Raw genomic sequence first — 19,773 nt, 5'->3', positions numbered from 1 at the left:
AACAGGTAATATTTAGTAGTTGTATATCCTCGGATACAGTCTCTACTATTTATTTTATAGCTGCGTTTTTTAATTAGAGAAAAGCAGGTGTTTTAAGTATTTAATTTTTTTCATCTCCTGCTACTGATAATCATTGTATTTAATTTTATGAGCTATTTAAAAAGTAACTTTTTTAATAATAAATTTCCTTGCCTCTATTCTTTTTGGAAAGAATGTACTTTATTTTTTACTGTAATGACAGTTTGTAACACTTAGCCCCTGATTGGCCCCATTCCTTCTTGGTGAATGCTTACTGCCTGAAACAGACCTAAATTTGTAAAATGTATAAAACTGAAGTGAAAATTCTTGTTAAGGCTGTCTATTTGAAGTAGTAAAAAAAGCTCTTCTGACTTCTAAGCTTCAGCAGAGATGAAAGGGCTTCTCCTACTATTGGCGATTGGACCATGTTGCATGAAAGAACTATGTGGAGTAAATTTTTTTTTCTCTTCAGCAATTTGTTGTAGACACTATGACAGATTGCTGATTGTAAATCAATGATTGTTGCAAGTAGTTAATTATAATTTTTAATACTAGAAGCTTAGTTTCCTGTCAGTTTTTTTACGGACATTTAAGAGGCTTTCTTTTATATACTAAAATAAGATATAGTCATTTACATTCTTGAGTAAGCATAAAGTTCATATATATTTCAAAAATTATTTTTCTAATGATGAAATAATGTATGGCTATACTCATCTGACGGCACTGGGTTTGGTTTTTTTGGTTATGTTCACCTACATTGGGGGCTGGGTTTTATTTTCTCCTTGTCTTGCTATAATGGATATGCTATCTTTAAATAATTTTTATTTATTGATTTATATTTTTTTTGCCAGTTTCCAAAAATAGTGAATTGCATATCGTGTGTTATTATGGGTACTACCTTCTCCCATGCTGTCACATGGGAGTTCTCTTTTATTCCTCTTGTAACCCACATATCTACAAGCCCTATCATTTCTGTGTGGAAATCTGATCATCCCCTTTTCTTTTTTCTGTACCACTTTATGCAGGTTTTTATTACTTGTTCCTGGATTATTATACTAGTCACCCAGTCTTTTTCTCTCTGGTATTTTTCCCTTTTGTAGTTTTTGTATATTGCTGCCACATTAATTTTCCCAAGGCATTGCTTGACCAGCATCCCTAGTTAGAGGACCTGCGGTTCATGACTTCCCACTGCTGTGTACACCTCCTCCTTCCTTTTTATCACCGAGTAGCGTCATCATCTACTGGGTCTTCCCAGCTGGGAATTGGGGCATCGTTATTGAATGCCCCTGTCTCATCCTCACATTCAGTCACTACATCCCATCAATTTCAACTTCTGAGTAGTTTCTGAATCTGTCCTGTGTTTTCATCCTGTCACTACTGCCTTGGTTCATTAGCTCATCCTCTTGTTTAGGTGTTGAAATTGCCTTTCCTTAATTGTCTACATTAGGGAATGCTAGTGGGATTTTCCCTTCATGTTTATGTTCTTTTCTTATTGGAGAAGTAGGGAGATAAAAAGGATGGTGTGAGTAACACCTACCTTTAATCAGGGCTCTTTCTTGACATATTCTGAAGAAATGTCTTAAGTCTGTGGCATATGGAAGTTTTTTAGTCCTGATTCTGGGACTTTTCTTATTTATTTTTTCTCATGGTTATTCTAAAGAAATGAGAGAATTTGTACACATGTGCTTTGATATTTTTCTCAGAACTCAGGGGCAGTTTTATATATATATTTTCTGTTTGAGGGCTTGATGACTATGTAGCACTTTGATATTATTTTGCAGGGTTAGATGAGAAATAAATAATTAAAAATAAGAATGCAGTTAATTAATATTGTCCATCATATTATTTCTAATTCTTATGAAAACTGTATATTTTAACAACAGCTGTCTAATGTAAAAATCTACATACAGAATTTTTTTTTTTCCTCTCATAATAGAAATGAAGATCTAAAGCAAATGTTGGAAAGCAGCAAAGATTCTGCTAAATTGGATGCAATGAAGCGGATTGTTGGGGTAGGTAAAATAGTAGATTACTTCAATTTTTGGATAATGGATGATTAATGATTACATTATATTAAATAATATAAAAAACCAAAAACCAAAACCATTGCCATTCCAACTCATAGTGACCCTATAGGAGAGAGTAGAACTGCCCCACTGGGTTTCCAAGGATCAGCTGGTGGATTTGAACTGCCAGCTTTTTTGGTTAGCAACCAAGCTCTTAACCACTGTGCCACCAGGGCTCCATTTAAAAAAATATATATATATATATATATATTAAATACCAAATTTTCAAATGTGACAACATCCCACTTGCTCTTTAATAGTAGAATTTCCTGCCTAAAAAAATACTATTAAAAGAAACATTGAAGTATCAGAAATCAGGAAACTTGGGTTCTAATTCCATCTTTTCTTTTTTAATATTCCTATCTGTAGTATCAAGATATTTTTCCTTTGAAAGTTAATTATTTTGTAGATAGAATAAGGTAATATGCAGCGTTATTTTGATTTCCCACAAAGAAGAATACTAATTAGCTTAAATGTGTATACATACGTGTGTGTGTGTGTGTGTGTGTGTGTGTACATACATACATATATAGTCATTTGGAAACCCTGGTAGCATAGTGGTTAAGAGCTACGGCAGTTTGAATCCACCAGGCGCTCCTTGGAAACGATATGCGGCAGTTCTACTCTGTCCTATAGGGTCGCTTTGAGTCGGAATTGACTCGATGGCAGAGGGTTTGGTTTTTGGTTTATAGTCATTTAATGACCTGAAGGTTGTGAGCATGCTTTCATTTGTTAGTATTTTTCAATCTCCGTTATTACCAATAGAAATGCTTTATTTGCTGTAGTAGCCAAGGGCTTCTAATCAGTATTAAATGTAAAAGTATTCACAATTTTCAGTTGTGATGCAAATTTTGAACAGTTGACTGGTATGTTATTAGAAGGGATTCCCAGTTGGAATCGACTCGACGGCAACCAACAACAGCAATAACATTGCCAGACAACTAAAAATGGAATTTCTAATTGTATATAACATCTTTAACAAAATATTTTTGCAATTTGTATCTTCCTCTCTTTTGTGTGCCATACGTAAACCATATGTAATCTCTGAATAAAGACAATTATAAAGTCATACTTGCACCTAACATGGTACAACAAACACACATACAACCAAATAGGCACTAAAACCAAAAAAACCCGTTGCAGTTGAGTCAATTTTGGTTAATTGTGACCCCTGTAAGTTGAAATATGCACTGGCCCTGTTGAATCTGATATTTTATAAGTGAAGAAAACAAAATATTTGATGCATACATACAAGGCAGAAATACTCATAACAATTACATTCCTTGTCTCTCACTGGTCATGTGGCCATAACTGGTATTTATAACTACGTTCTTCCACCACCCATTCCGTATTCCCTTTTTCCTCAGGTAGTTGTGGTTCTTTGCCTGGTGGGGTTACCCAAACCTTCATTCCTGAAGGAGCTGGGCCATTAGTAGTCATGTTGGAATTGGGTTGCTATAGTTTTCCTGTTAGTGATACGATAATATCCATATGCCTACAAGGAAGACCAGTTAATACGACTGTTATTCAAATTTACGCACCAACCGCTAGGGCCAAAGATGAAGAAATAGAAGATTTTTATCAGCTGCTGCAGTCTGAAATTGATTGAACATGCAATCGAGATGTATTGATAATTACTGGCGGTTGGAATGCGAAAGTTGGAAACAAAGAAGAAAATATGGCCTTGGTGATAGACATAGTACTGGAGATCAAATGATAGAATTTTGCAAGACCAACGACTTCTTCATTACAGATATCTTCTTTGACCAACATAAATGGCGACTATAGACATGCACCTCGCCAGATGGAACACAAAGAAATCGAATTGACTACATATGTGGAAAGAGACGACGGAAAAGCTCAATATCATCAGTCAGAACAAGGCCAGGGGCCGACTGTGGAACAGACCATCAATTGCTCATATGCAAGTTCAAGCTGAAACTGAAGAAAATCAGAACAAGTCCATGAGAGCCAAAATATGACCTTGAGTATATCCCGCCTGAATTTAGAGACTATCTGAAGAATAGATTTGATGCATTGAACACTAGTGACTGAAGACCAGACCAGTTGTGGAATGAAATCAAGGACATCATCCATGAAGAAAGCAAGAGGTCATTGAAAAGACAGGAAAGAAAGAAAAGACCAAGATGGATGTCAGAGGAGACTTTGAAACTTTTGAACACCGAGCAGCTAAAGCAAAAGGAAGAATTGATGAAGTAAAAGAACTGGACAGAAGATTTCAAAGGGCCTCTCGAGAAGACAAAGTAAAGTAATATGACATGTGCAAAGAGCTGGAGATAGAAAACCAAAAGGGAAGAACACGCTTGGCGTTTCTCAAACTGGAAGAACTGAAGAAAAAATTCAAGCCTCTAGTTGCAATAGTGAAGGGTTCCATGGGGAAGATATTGAACGACGCAGGAAGCATCAAAAGAAGATGGAAGGAATACACAGAGTCATTATACCAAAAAGAATTAGTCAATATTAACCATTTCAAGAGGTGGCATATGATCAGGAACTGATGGTACTGAAGGAAGAAGCCCAAACTTCTCTGAAGGCATTGGTGAAAAACAAGGCTCCAGGAATCGATGGAATATCAATTGAGATGTTTCAACAAACAGATGCATCGCTGGAGGTGCTCACTCGTCTATGCCAAGAAATATGGAAGACAGCTCTCTGGCCATCTGACTGGAAGAGATCCGTATTTATGCCTATTCCCAAGAAAGATGATCCAACCAAATGTGGAAATTATAGAACAATATCATTGATACCACACTGAAACAACATTTTGCTGAAGATCATTCAAAAATGGCTGTAGCAGTATATTGACAGGAAACTGCCAGAAATTCAGGCTGGTTTCAGAAGAGATTTGGAACCAGGGATATCATTGCTGATGTCAGATGGATCCTGGCTGAAAGCAGAGAATACCAGAAGGATGTTTACCTGTGTTTCATTGACTATGCAAAGGCATTTGACTGTGTGGATCATAACAAATTATGGATAACATTGCAAAGAATGGGAATTCCAGAACACTTAATTGTGCTCATGAGGAACCTTTACATAGATCAAGAGGTGGTTGTTCGGACAGAACAAAGGGATACCGATTGGTTTAAAGTCAGGAAAGGTATGTGTCAGGGTTGTATTCTTTCACCATACCCTTTCAATCTGTAGGCTGAGCAAATAATCCAAGAAGGTGGACTATATGAAGAAGAACGGGGCATCAGGATTGGAGGAAGACTCATTAACAACCTGCATTATGCAGATGACACAACCTTGCTTGCTGAAAGTGAAGAGGACTTAAAGCACTTACTAATGAAGATCAAAGACCACAGCCTTCAGTATGGATTGCACCTCAACATAAAGAAAATAAAAATCCTCACAACCGGACCAATGAGCAACATCATGATAAACGGAGAAAAGATTGAAATTGTCAAGGATTTCATTTTACTTGGATCCACAATCAACAGCCATGGAAGCAGCAGTCAAAAAATCAAAAGATGTTTTGCACTGGGGAAATTTGCTGCAGGGGACCTCTTCAAAGTGTTGAAGAGCAAAGATGTCACCTTGAAGACTGAGGTGTGCCTCACCCAAGTCATGGTATTTTCAATCACATCATATGCATGTGAAAGCTGGACAATGAATAAGGAAGACCGAAGAAGAATTGACGCCTTCGAATTGTGGTGTTGGTGAAGAATATTGAATATACCATGGACTGCCAAAAGAATGAACAAATCTGTCTTAGAAGAAGTACAGCCAGAGTGCTCCTTAGAGGCAAGGATGGGGAGACTGTGTCTTACATACTTTGGACATGTTGTCAGGAGGGATGAGTCCCTGGAGAAGGATATCATGCTTGGCAGACTACGGGGTCAGTGGAAAAGAAGAAGACCCTCAATGAGGTGGATTGACACAGTGGCTGCAGCAATGAGCTCAAGCATAACAACGATTCTAAGAATGGCTCAGGACTGGGCAGTGTTTTCATTCACTCGATGGTACCTAACAACAACGACTACAATTTTCCGTTGACTTTAATCACAGGGCACGGTAGCACTAAGAGATGCCCTATGGAATCTCCTGAATTCCAGACATACTCTTGTTTACCTCCTTTGTGTAATAGCAATCTAATTTCCTCTTGGTAATCAGGACCAATCACAGCAGGCAGTATGGTAACTCCTTTCTTTGCCTGTTGATCCAGAGGCATAAGGAGTTCAAAGTGGCCAGGTGGCATTCTTAACTTCCAGCTCAGTGGAGTCAGTGATATGTCGCCAAGTGGGAACATTCCCCCATTTGGAACTAAGACCTCTAGACCTGTAGAGCATAAGGTTACAGGGACAGGATGCAGAAATTTTGAGAGTGAGTCACAAGGGGTAATAGTGAGTAATGCCACTCCCATAATCCAGCACTTGATTCCTGAGCCCATGAATCCTGGCTGTGGGAGAAATAGCATCGTATATTGGACACTGGTTTAGAGCATATACAGCTTCCTGGAGAAAACTGTCCCAACCCTGCGTTGTATTGCCATGTAGCTGGTGTCGTAATTGTGTGTTTAGAAAGCCAGTCCATCGTTCCATCAAGCCAGTTGCTTCAGGATGATGGGGAACATGGTAAGACCAGTGAATTCCACGACCATGGGCCCATTGCCACACTTCACTTGCTGTGATCTGATGCGATCCTGTGTAGGATACTATGGACGGTGGTTAAGGAATTCTGTAGATCCATGGATGGAAGTTTTGGCAGAAGCATTGTGTGCAGGGAAGGCAAATCCATATCCAGAGTAAGTGTCTCTTCCATGAAGAACAAAATGCTGCCCTTTTCTGTGTTGGAAGCCGTCCACTGTAATCAGCTTGCCGCCAGGTTGCTGTCTGATCACCTCCAGGAATGGAGCTGTGCTGGGAATTCACTTTTGGTTTCTGCTGCTGGTAGATGGGGTACTCAGCAGTGGCTGTAGCCAAGTCAGCCTTGGTGAGTGGAAGTCCATACTGCAGAGCCCGTGTATAACCTCCATCCCTGGTACCATCGCCACTTCATTCATGAACCCTCTGGGCAATGACGGGAGTGGCTGAGGAAAGAGGATGACTGGTTTCCACAGAATGCATTGTCCTATCTACTTGATTGTTAAAATCCTCCTCTGCTGAGGTCACTCTTTGGTGACCATTCACATGAGACACAAATATCTTCACTTCTTTGGCCCATTTGGAGAGGTCTTCTACATACCTCTTCCCACTAACTCCTTGTTTCTATTTGTCCGATGAGGTTTCTTCCAACTCCCTGACCATCGAGCCAGACCATTGGCCACAGTCCATAAATCAGTATACAGTCACACACTTGGCTATTTCTCTTTCCAAGCAAAGTGAACAGCCAGGTGCAGTGCTTGAAGTCCTGCCCATTGGGAGGATTTCCTTTCACCACTGTCTTTCAGGGAGGTCCCAGAAAGGGACTGTAGTGCTGCTGCTGTCCACTTTTGAGTGGTCCCTGCATATTGCACAGAACCATCTATAAACCAAGCACAAGTTTTCTTTTCCTCAACCAGCTAATCATAAGGAACTGCCCATGAGGCCATAGGTGCAGACTGGGAGATGGAAAGTAATGTGACAGGAGTGGAGACCATGGGCATTTGAGCCACTTCCTCGTGCAACTTGTGGCTTCAAGTCATGCTTGGGCCGGGTCTCATATATACCGCTTCCATTTAATGATGGAGTGCCGCTGTGTGTGTCCAACTTTATGGCTCTGTGGGACAGACAACACCCAGTTCATGATGGGCAACTCAAGCTGCATAGTGACTTGGTGTCCCATGGTTAAGTGTTCAGTCTCTACTAAGGCCTGGTTACAAGCGAAGAGCTGTTTCTCAAAAGGAGAGTAGTAACCTGCAGAGGATGGCAGGGCTTTGCTCCAAAATTCTAAGGGTGTGCACTGTGATTCACCAATAGGAGCCTGTCAAAGACCCCAGACAGCATCTCTGACTGCCCCCGACAGTTCATGCACCATTGGATCAGCCAGATTGTATGACCCAAGGGGCCGAGCGGCTTACATGACTACCTGAACCTGTTGTAGAGCCTTTTCTTGTTCTCGGCCCCATTCAAAACCAGCATCTTTTCAAGTGACTTGATAAATAGGCTGGAGTAGCACACCCAAATGAGGAATATGTTGCCTCCAAAATTCAAAGAGGCCCACTAGGCGTTGTGCCTCCTTTTTAGTTGCCAGAGACGTGGGGTGCGGGGAGGGGGCAGGAGAGCAGAGGCAATAACTTACTCATCCTCATTTTAGAAGGAATACCTTGACGTGTCCAATACCACTGGACCCCTAGAAATTTCACTAAGGTGGAATGTGTTTGAATTTTTGTTGGATTAATTTCCCACCCCCTTGAAAGCAAATGTTTTACCAATAAGTCCAGAGTCATTGACACTTCTTCCTTACTAGGTTCAATCAGCATATTGTCATCAATATAATGGAATGGTGTGACATCTTGTGAAAGAGAAAGATGATCAGGTTCCCTGCAGACTAAATTATGACATAGGGCTGGAGAGTTGATATACCTCTGAACTGGGATAGTGAAGGTGGCCTTGTCATCTGAAGGCAAACTGCTTTTGGTGGTCCTTTGAAACAGGCATGGAAAAAAAGGCATTAGCCAGATCAATAACTGCATGCCAGGTACGATGAGATGTATTAATTTGGTCAGGCAGTGAAACCACACCTGAAACAACAGCTGCACTTGGAGTCACCACTTGGTCAAGTTTTCGATAATCCACTATTATTCTCCATCTGTGTTTTGCATAGGCTAAGTAGGTAAGTTGAATGGGGAATGTGGTGGCAATCACCACCCCTGCATCCTTCAAGTCCTTGATGGTGGCAGTAATCTCTGCAGTTGCTACAAGAATGTGGTATTGCTTTTGGTTTACTATTTTCCTAGCTAGGGGCAATTCTGATGGCTTCCACTTGGCTTTTCCTACTGTAATAGCCCTTATATACTCTACTTGTCAGGGATCCAATACGGGGGTTCTGCCAGTTGCTGAGTATATCTATTCCAATTATGCATTCTGGCACTGGGGAAATCACTACAGGATGATTTGGGGATCCACTGGACCTGCTGTGAGATGGACATGAGCTAAGACCCCATTAATAACCTGACCTCCATATGCCCTATCTCTGATTGGTGGGTCACAGTGACGTTTTCGGTCTTCTGGAATTAGTGTCAGTTCCAAGCTAAACCCCAAAACCAAACCGACTGTTGTTGAGTCGATTCCGACTCATAGTGACTCTATAGGACAGAGTGGAACTGCCCCATAGAGTTTCCAAGGAGCTCCTGGTGGATTCAAACTGCTTACCTCTTGGTTAACAGCCATAGCACTTAACCACTACACCACTAGGGTTTCCAGTTCAGAGCCAGTACTAAGTAATTCCTGAAAAGTCTGATTATTTCCCTTTCCCCAGTGAATAGTCACTCCAGTAAAAGGCTGTAGATCCCTTTGGGGAATGCTGGGAGAAAGATTAACAGTACAAGTTTTTGGTAACGTGGTAGAGTCCTTCCCCAAGGGGTCCTGGCCTCCCCTTCATTCAAGGAGTTGTGGGTTGGTAAATTCACTCAAGTCCGGGGATTGCTGGGCTGTGACTCTTTTCTGGAGATTAGAGTTAGACTGCTGTTTATTTGACCTAGAATTCTTCTGCTTGTACAGATCAAGTAAATATTTAGTAGATTTCCTATCTATTTCACTCCTAGGGACACTATAACTAAGTAGTCAATTCCATGAATCCATAGAAGTCAGGCTGCTCTGATTACTGCTTTGACTCTGGTGTCCATTAGAGTAACCATGCCCACCTTGTCTTTGTTGATTGAGTGCTGCCACTTGGCCCCTATTACCACAAGGTCCAATGAGCCCCACTGTAGTTAGGTGTCTTAATTCAGTTAGGGCAGTTCCCACTGTCAAACCTATCTTATGTAAAATAGCAATCACAGCCGTCTTCAGGGATGTTGGGGCTCCCTTAACAAAATTTGTTCCTTACTGTCATAGTAGAAGGTGTGCCCTCTGGACACTCCGTGTGTAGGTCTGACCTGATAAATCCACTCTAGCATGCCAATTTCCCTCAGCCTTTGAATACCTTCTGCAGTATACTAAGGCAGATCTCATACTTCAACTTGATTTGTGTAGGCCACCACATAATCCATGCTTCAGTGACTCAACCAAATAAACTATTAGATCCTTTTCTAATTTCTTGAGCTGAAACATTGAATGAAGAATCTGTGCTTAGTGGGCCCATATCAATAAACTCAAACCGATCCGTCTTTATGTTCCTCGCGCCATTATCCCACACTCTTAATAGCCATTCTGACACGTATTCCCCAGGTTTCTGTTTGTACATATTAAAAAAGTCAAGCAGTTCTTTTGGAGTGTGGTGTACTTTGTCCTGAGTCACACTTTGTACTTCGCCTTTTGGGGCTTACTGGGACTTAAGTCTAGTTACAGGTGTAGAAGCAAAAATGGATGGTAGGGATGTTTTCCAAGAGCATTCAGCAATGTCTTGAAAGGCATCTGCCAAGGCAATGACTCAGACAAAGGCTCCTTAGACCCAGCTGGGTTAATTTCATCAGATGGGGGTGGAGGGGCAAATGGCTTTACTGGGGAGGGTAGCTTAGCAGACAAAAGTGGAGTAATGTCTTCAGATGGGGTGAGAGTGCTGGTTCTGTTGGCTGAAGTGATTCAATGGAATTTAGGAGCTCAGTGTCCGCAGCTTCCTGAATATCTGCCCATGTGTCCCCATCCCAAGTTTTAGCATCCCATTTCTTCCCAGTCATTGCTGTCACTTTAACTTCAGACATGACTCGAGGTTGAGAATTGAATTGGCATTGTAATTCAGCCACTATTATGATAAAACTCTGGGTTTGATTTGGTTTGGTTTTCAGCAACATCAGCTGTTACTGTAAGAAATAAGGCTTTCTTTCAAGGCACAAGTGGAAATTCTGAGGCCATTTATGTGGCACTTGAGCTCTGACCCTGAAGCCCTGAGCTCATCTCTTTCTTTCACCACTTTGTCTATTGGACGTAGGACAAACCAGCTTCCATATGCTTCACATTATGACAAAATTGTAGAAAAGTATCAAACATGCGATAACCCAGAGCTTCGACTTTGACCAATACCTGATGTGTTGTTGGTGATGTTTTGTGTATTTCTATTTCCACCTCATGCTATGGATTAGCAGTGCCCCCTTTACTACTGGAAGCAGAATCATCAACATCTTTAAGACTAACCAGATTTGAGAACCAATTTAGAAAACTTGTCCTTACAGTTTTGCTTCTTTAGAACCACTCTTGGTACCAAAGGTCTTAGGCTGGGTTTTCTAGAGAAAGAAAATCAGTGAAGTGTCTAAGTATATAAAAAAAAAACCCCACTAAAACCCACTGCCGTCGAGTCGATAAGTATATATAGAGAGACATTTATATCAAGGAAATGGTTCACAAGGTTGTGGAAGCTGGAATGTCCCAAGTCCATGAGTCAGGCTGGAGGCTTCTCCTGATTCACTTAATCAGAGGTGCTGGCGAACTCAAGATCAGTGAGTCGGACAGCAGGGCTTCTGCTCACAGGGCTGTGAAGACTGATGAGTCCAAGATCGGCAGGCAAAATGGCAGGTAAGCTGCTAGGTCAAGTCCCAAGAACCAGAGGTCACGTGCATAGGAGCCAGCTGCAGGATCCAGAGCAAGCAAAAGCCCACGAGCCCTGCTAGAAAGTCCACTTATTTTCAGTGCAGGCCACAACCTCAAGAAAACTCCTTTTCAGCTGACTGGGTACTCACAGTCGATCCCATCATGGAGGTGATCGCATTATATCAAATCTCATCGTGGGAGTGATTACATCATCCCATCATCATATGACTGCCAAACTGCATCATAATTACCAAAGGACTGAGAATCATGGCCCAGCCAGTTTGACACACAACCTTAATGATCATACTATGTAACCACATATGTATTTTTTTCATTGTTATTACTGGTGTTCCAAAATTGTATGCTATAACATTTACTGAAGTTATCCCTTTTTCTCGTGTACTACTTAGTGTCTTCATTTACCTTGGTCATGTTGTACAGACTTAACACATGTTTGGTATTGCCTTTCCCATCACTGAAGATAACAAGTGTCTACTGTCTAGAAAGTGATTCCCCCTCCCATCCCTGTGTGTATGTCTATTCTTAACTTTTTATAATAGTGGGATCATGCAATATTTGTCCTTTTGTGATTGACTTATTTCACTCAGTATAATGTCCTACGGATTCATCCATGTTATGTTTCATGGACTCCTCATTATTCTTTGTAGTTGTGTAGTATTCCATTATGTGTACCACAATTTGTTTAGCCATTCGTCTGTTGATAGGCATTTAGGTTGCTTCCATCTTTTTGCAGTTGTGAATAATGCAGTAAACATAGGTGTGCATATATCTGTTCATGTCACTGCGCTTATATCTCTTGGATATATACCTAGGAGTGGGATTGTTGGATCATAGACCCAGACCAGACCTGTTACTGTTGAATTGATTCGGACTCATAGCGACCTTGTAGGACAGAGTAGAGCTGCCTCATAGGGTTTTCAAGGAGTGGCTGGTGGATTCGAACTGCCAACCTTTTGGTTAGCAGCTGAGCTCTTAACCAGTAAGCCACCAGGGCCGCACTGGATCATAAGGTATTTCTGTTTCAAACTTTTTGAGGAAGTGCCCTACCATTTTCCATAGTGGTTGTACCACTTTATAGTCCAACCATCAGTGAGTTCCAATCTCCCCATAATCGTGCCAGCATTTGTAGTTTTCTGTTAGTCATTGCCATTTTTACAGAGGTGAGATGGGATCTCATTGTACTTCTGATTTCATCTCTCTAATGACTGTAGGATCACTATGAGTTGGAATCGACTTGATGGCAACAGTTTTTTTTTTTTTTTTTGGGTAATGTCTAATGATCACGGGCATCTTTTCATGTATTTGTTGGCCACTTGAATGTCCTCTTCGGTGAAGTGTCTGTCATGTCCTTTACCAATTTTTTTGATTGTATTGTTTGACTTTTTGTTGTTAAGTTGATATATATTTTTAAAATTTTTATTGTGCTTTAAGTGAAAGTTTACAAATCAAGTCAGTCTCTCACACAAAAACTTATATACATCTTGCTGCATACTCCCAATTGCTCTCCCTGTAATGAGAGAACCCACTCCCTCCTTTCACTCTCTCTTTTTCATGTCCATTTCGCCAGCTTCTAAACCCCTCTAGCCTCTCATCTCCCCTCCAGGCAGGAGATGCCAACATAATCTCAAGTGTCCACCTGATCCAAGAAGCTCACTCCTCACCAGCATCCCTCTCCAATCCATTGTCCAGTCCAGTCCCTGTCTGAAGAGTTGGCTTTGGCAATGGTTCCTGTCTTGGGCTAACAAAGAGTCTAGGGACCATGACCTCTGCATATAGTCCCTCTAGTCTCAGTCAGACCATTAAGTCTGCACTTTTTACGAGAATTTGGGGTCCACATCCCACTGCTTTCCTGCTCCATCAGGATTCTCCATTGTATTCCCTGTCAGGGCAGTCATCGGTGGTAGCCAGGCACCATCTAGTTCTTCTGGCCTAAGGCTGATGTAGTCTCTGGTTTATGTGGCCCTTTCTGTCTCTTGGGCTCATCTTTACCTTATGTCTTTGGTGTTCTTCATTCTCCTTTGCTCCAGGTGGGTCGAGACCAATTGATGCATCTTAGATGGCTGCTTGCTAGCATTTAAGACCCCAGATGCGACTCACCAAACTGGGATGCAGAACGTTTTCTTAATATATTTTATTATGCCTGTTGACCTGGATGACCCCTGAAACCATGGCCCCAAACCCCTGCCCCTGCTACGCTGGCCTTCGAAGCATTCAGTTTATTCAGGAAACGTCTTTGGTTTTGGTTTAGTCCAGTTGTGCTGACCTCTCCTGTATTGTGTGTTGTCTTTCCCTTCGCCTAAAATAATTCTTGTCTACTACCTAATTAGTGAAAACCCCTCTCCCACCCTCCCTCGTCCCTCTTCTTGTAACCATCAAAGAATATTTTCTTCTCTGTTTAAACAATTTCTCGAGTTCTTATAACAGTGGCCTTATACACTATTTGTCCTTTTGCAACTGACTAATTTCACTCAGCGTAATGCCTTCCAGATTCCTCATGTTATGAAATGTTTCACAGGTTCATTACTGTTCTTTGTCGTTGCGTAGTATGCCATTGTGTAAATATAGCGTAATTTATTTATCCATTCATCAGTTGACGGGCACCTTGGTTGCTTTCATCATTTTGCTATTTTAAACAGTGCTGCAGTGAACATGGGTGTGCGTCTGTTCGTGTAAAGGCTCTTATTTCTCTAGGATATATTCCAAGGAGTGGGATTGCTGGATCATGTGGTAGTTCTATTTCTAGCTTTTTAAGGAAGTGCCAAATCGATTTCCAAAGTGGTTGTACCATTTTACATTCCCACCAGCAGTGTATAAGTGTTTGAGTCTTTCCACAGCCTCTCCAACATTTATTATTTTGTGTTGTCTGGATTAAGGCCAGCCTTGTTGGAGCAAGATGAAATCTCATTGTAGTTTTGATTTGCATTTCTCTAATGGCTAATGATAGTGAGTATTTCCCCATGTATCTGTTAGCTACCTGCATGTCTTCTTTAGTGAAGTGTGTTCATATCTTTTGCCCATTTTTTAATTGGGTTATTTGTCTTTTTGTAGTTGACTTTGTGCAGTATCATGTGGATTTTAGAGATCAGGTGCTGATCGGAAATGTCATAGCTAAAAACTTTTTCCCAGTATGTAGATAATCTTTTTACTCTTTTGGTGAAGTCTTTGGATGAGCATAAGTGTTTGATTTTTAGGAGCTCTCAGTTATCTAGTTTTTCAGTTGATATTTTCTATGTATTTTAGAGATTAGAGATTAGACCCTTGTTAGTATGTCATTCGTTGCCAAAGATTTCTCCCCAGTGTGTAGTTTTTACTCTTTTGGTAAAGTCTTTTGGTGAACATAGGTATTTAATTTTTAGGAGGTTCCGTTTATCTAATTTATCTTCTGTTGTTCATGCATTTTTAGTTGTGTTTGATTTGCTATTTATGCCAAAAATTCGGTCCTGCAGTTTTGTCCCTGTGTTATTTTCCAAGAGTTTTATAGTCGTAGCTTTTTACATTTAGGTCTTTGATCCATTTTGAGTTAGTTTTTGTGCATGGATCCTGTTTATTTTTCTGTAAATGTATAACTAGTTTTGTCAGCATCATTTGTCATACTGTTTCTTCCCCATTCAATGAATTTCAACCCTTTGTCGAGCATCAGGTGCTCATGGATGGTTGTATTTACTTCTGGGTTCTCAATTCATTTCCGTTGTTCTGTGTGTCTGTCATTGAACTAGTACCAGGCTGTTTGGTTACTGTGGCTTCTTAAGTTTTGAGATCGGGAAATGTGAGGCCTCGGGCTTTGTTGTTCTTCTTCGATATTGCTCTATCTTTTCAGGGCCTCTTTGCTTTTTGTATAAAGTTGAAGATTAGTTTTTCCATATCATTAAAGAATGCTGTTGGGATTTGGATCAGGATTGCACTGTATCTATAGATCGCTTTTGGTAGTATTGACATTTTCACAATCTTAACCCTTCCAATGCAAGCTCATAGAATGTTTTTCCATTTATGTAGGTCTGTTGGTTTCTTACATTAGTGTTTTATAGTTTTCCTTGTATGTCTTTTACATCTCTGGCTAGATTTATTCCTAGGTATTTTATCCTTCTGGGGGCTATTGTAAATGGTGTTGTTTTCTTGATTTCCTTTTTTGGAGTTCATCTTATTAGTGTGGAGGAACCCAGCTGATTTTTGTGTGTTGATCTTGTACCCTGACACTATGCTGAATATTTCTTTTAGTTCCAGTAACTTCCCTGTGAAGTCTCTGGTATTTTCTATGCATAGAATCAAGTCCTGTGTGAATATAGCTTTACTTCTTCGTTTCTAACTTGGATAGCCTTTATTTCCCTTTCTTGCCTTATTGATTTAGCTAGGACTTCCAGTACAATATTAATAAGATTGATGATAAAGAGCATTGTTGTCTCGTTTCCATTCTCGAGAGGAGTGCTCTTAATCTTTCTCTGTTGAGAATAATGTTGGCTGTTGGTTTTGCATATATCCCTGAATTAGTTGAGGAATTTCCCTTTTATTCCTACTGTGCTTAGACTTTTTATCAGGAAAGCGTGTTGGATTTTATCAGATGCCTGTTCTGCATTGATCAAGAAGATCATGTGATTCTTTTCCTTTGTTTTATTTATGTGATGAACTATGTCAAGTGATTTTATAATGGTGAACCATCCATGCATCCGTGGTATGAATTCCACTTGATCATGATGTATTATTTTTTTGGATATACTGTTGAATTCTGTTGGCTTGGATTTTGTTGAGAATTTGTGTGTATATGTTCATGGGGGATGTTGGTTTATAATTTTTTTTTTTTTTTGGTGGCATCTTTGCCTAGCTGTGGAATCAGGGTTATGCTGGCTGTATAGAATGAATTAGGGAGTATTCCTTCCTTTTCTATGTTCTGGAATGGTCTCAGCTCTTTTCTGCATGTTTGGTAGAATTCTCCAGTGAAGCAGTCTGGGCTGGAGCATTTTTTTGTTGTTGCGAGTTTTTTTTAATGACATCTTCAATTTCTTTTTTTTATGGGTCTGTTCAAATTTTCTACCTCTATTTGTGTTAGTTTCATTAGGTAGTATATTTCCAGAAATTTGTCCACTTCTTCTAGGTTTTCAAATTTTGGGGAGTACAGTTTTTCATAATATTGTCATGATCCTCTTTACCTGAGTTCATTCTGTTGTAATGTCACCCATGTCATTTCTTATTTTGGTTATTTGCGTCTTCTCATTTTTTTCCTTTGTCAGTTTGGCCAATTTTTTTGATCCTCTCAAAGAACCAACTTCTAGTCTTGCTGATTCTTTCTGCTTTCTCTTTCATTTATTTCAGCTCTGACCTTTATTATTTTCTTTCTTCTGGTAACTGTGGTCTTCTTTGCTGTTCCTTTTTTTTATTCAAAGGGGATAAGAATTTCTGTAAAAAAATATGTGAGCTGGATTTCAGACTGTAGTCATCTTCCTGAGGTGATCAGTTTGTCTTAGCATCATGAAAGAAGGTAGCACCTTACAGAAATATTTTCATAAGACAAGAATTCCTGAAATGGCAAGGGGATAGGGGTAAAATCAGCAACATCGATGAGCTTTTGCAAGGCAATGCATCGAACAGCATAAACTTAAAAAATGGAAATGTAATGTTGAAAAGTCAATTTACTTCCCCACCCCAGGACAGATACCTTGAGCCCTGATCCTCCTCCAAAAAGTCTACAAACAATCCTCTATACTACAGAGATTGGCTTATTCTATAGTAGTAGTGTGGCGGAGTGGGATAAAACAGCTAATAAATCTGAATCAGTACTTGCTTCATTTGACAATTGACTGTGATGGTATTGCTGCTTCTCTTGGAGATTCTGTGAGGGCATATCTATTAGAAATGTGAGGAAGATTACAATCTTGGGAAGTAGTGGAGAAGACCCAGGTGTAGTTAGTGAGAAGCACATAGGGCAGGCAGATATTTGCAGTGTGGTCCTGAACTTAACCTTTAAAATCAACCTTTCACATTAATCATTACCCCTCCCCTTATTCCTATAAATAAGCCAGAACCCATAGTTCACCTTTATTTCTCCTTTTCTTTTGTCTTTATCTCTTTTTTTGGTAACATCCTTATTGAGACACAGTTTACATACCATATTCATTTCACTCATTTAAAGTATATAATTCACTGGTTTTTATTATATTCACAGAGTTGTCCAGTCCTCACAACTGATTTTTGAACATATTCGTCACCCCAAAAGAAACCCCTTCCCCTTTAGTAGTCACCTCCTATTCCCCCTATATTCCCAGACCTAGGGCTTCTGTTTCTTAACAGCTGGGTAATAGAAGTGTTTGCATCTCTAATTTCGCTTGTTTTAAAATGTTATTTTTTCTTTCTTTTTCTGTTTCACTGTGTATTAGTTTTTGTTTTTACAAGGTTTGATTGCCTAATTTGTGCTGTTGGTTTTTCTCAGAAATTGGTGGTTTTCATTTGTTTATACATATTTAGCGGTACAGCAGTTAAGCATTTGGCTGCTAACCAGAAGGTCGGCTGTTCAAATCCACCGGCCGCTCCTTGGAAACCCTATAGGGCAGTTCTGCTCTGTGCTATAGGGTCACTATGAGTTGGAATCGACTTGACAGCAATGGATTTTTATTCATATTTACAGGAGAGGATCTAGATTGAGCACTAATGGTAGCTTAAATATTGTTTACAGGTAGCTTGTCTTTTAGGGCTTCCTGTATATCATTATGGTGAGACTTTTCAATTATAGCCATTCTGATGGATGTGTGGTGGTTATCTTGTGATAATTTGTGTTTCCCTACTGGCTAAGGATGGGGAGTTTTATTTTTTTCATATGCTTACTGGCTGTTTGTATTTTTTGTGAAATGTTTGTTGATATCTTTTACCCATTTTGTATTGTGTTGTTGTGTGTATAAGTATGGAGTTCTAAGAGTTCTTTATTTTGGATACAATTCCTTGTCAGATATATGTATTGTGAATATTTTCTCACAATTTATGGCTTTTTCTGTTTTTGATGGTTTCATTTATAGAGCAGAAGTTTAATTTTGATGGAGTCCAATTTAACTTTTTTTTCCCATTTATGGTTTATGTTTTTCTTATCTGAGCCATCTTGGCCTGCTCCAAGGTTGCAAAGAATTTCCCTGTTTTCTTTTGGAGTCTTCATAGTTTTAGCTTTTACATTTAAGTCTAGGATCCATTCTGCATTAATCTTTACATATGGTGTGAGGTAAGGGTCCAGGTTTCTTTTTAACAAATGACAACCCAGTCCTCTCCTCTCCTGTGCTGTTTGGTTAAAATGTTATATCTTTCCCTCACGAAATTTCAACTTCCAGTAAAAATTAGTTTATCATGTTTATGTGGGTCCACTGCTGAAATCTCTTCTGTTAATGTCCTTTCACAGTACCTCACTCATGATTTCTGTAGCCTTAAAATTAAATAGTTTAAGTCCTTTGACCTTATTCTTTTTCAAGATCGTTCTGTTTATGTCTTTTGCATTTCCATTTAAATCTTAGAGTCAACTTTTCAGTTTCCGTAAAAAAAAAAAAAAAAACTTGCTGTGATTTATATTTGGATTATATTGAATCTGTAGATCGATTTGGGAGAATTGACATGTTAACAATATTTGGTCTTATGAACCATGAATATGGTGTATCTCTTCAGTTATGTAAGCCTTCTTTCATTTTTCTCTAAGCATGAATTTTAGTTTTAGTGTTAAATTATTGGTTTTTGTATTTTGTTAATATTTTCTCTATTTTGTGAGTTTTGGATGCTATTGGAAAAAAATTTTTAATTTTTTTTATTATTGAATGTTATATTTGAAATTTCCATTTCCTGTCAGTGTGTCCTACTATGGGAGCTTGTGTGTTGCTGTGATGCTGGAAGCTATGCCACCGGTATTCAGATACCAACAGGGTCACTCATGCCTGACAGGTTTCCGCTGAGCTTCCAGACTAAGACAGACTAAGAAGAAGGACCCGGCAGTCTACTTCTGAAAAGAATTAGTTAGTGAAAACCTTATGAATAACAGTGAAATATTGTCTGATACAGTGTCAGAAGATGGGCCTCCCAGG

The 19,773-nt window shown here is 39.6% G+C and overlaps 1 protein-coding gene across 1 annotated transcript in view; it reads left to right on the top strand.

The window, feature by feature from the left end:
• The window catches only part of AP3B1 (adaptor related protein complex 3 subunit beta 1), a 285,822-nt gene that overhangs the window by 32,822 nt on the left and 233,227 nt on the right, over window positions 1–19,773 (top strand). Inside the window, exon 2 of the mRNA XM_049866363.1 lies at window positions 1,955–2,030. Within this exon, the coding sequence (XP_049722320.1) occupies window positions 1,955–2,030 (76 nt within the window). The remainder of the gene's footprint in view (window positions 1–1,954; window positions 2,031–19,773) is intronic.

This window comes from Elephas maximus, chromosome 2 (assembly GCF_024166365.1).
Source record: "Elephas maximus indicus isolate mEleMax1 chromosome 2, mEleMax1 primary haplotype, whole genome shotgun sequence".
Taxonomy (NCBI): domain Eukaryota; kingdom Metazoa; phylum Chordata; class Mammalia; order Proboscidea; family Elephantidae; genus Elephas; species Elephas maximus.
This window is presented reverse-complemented; position numbering and strand designations above follow the sequence as displayed.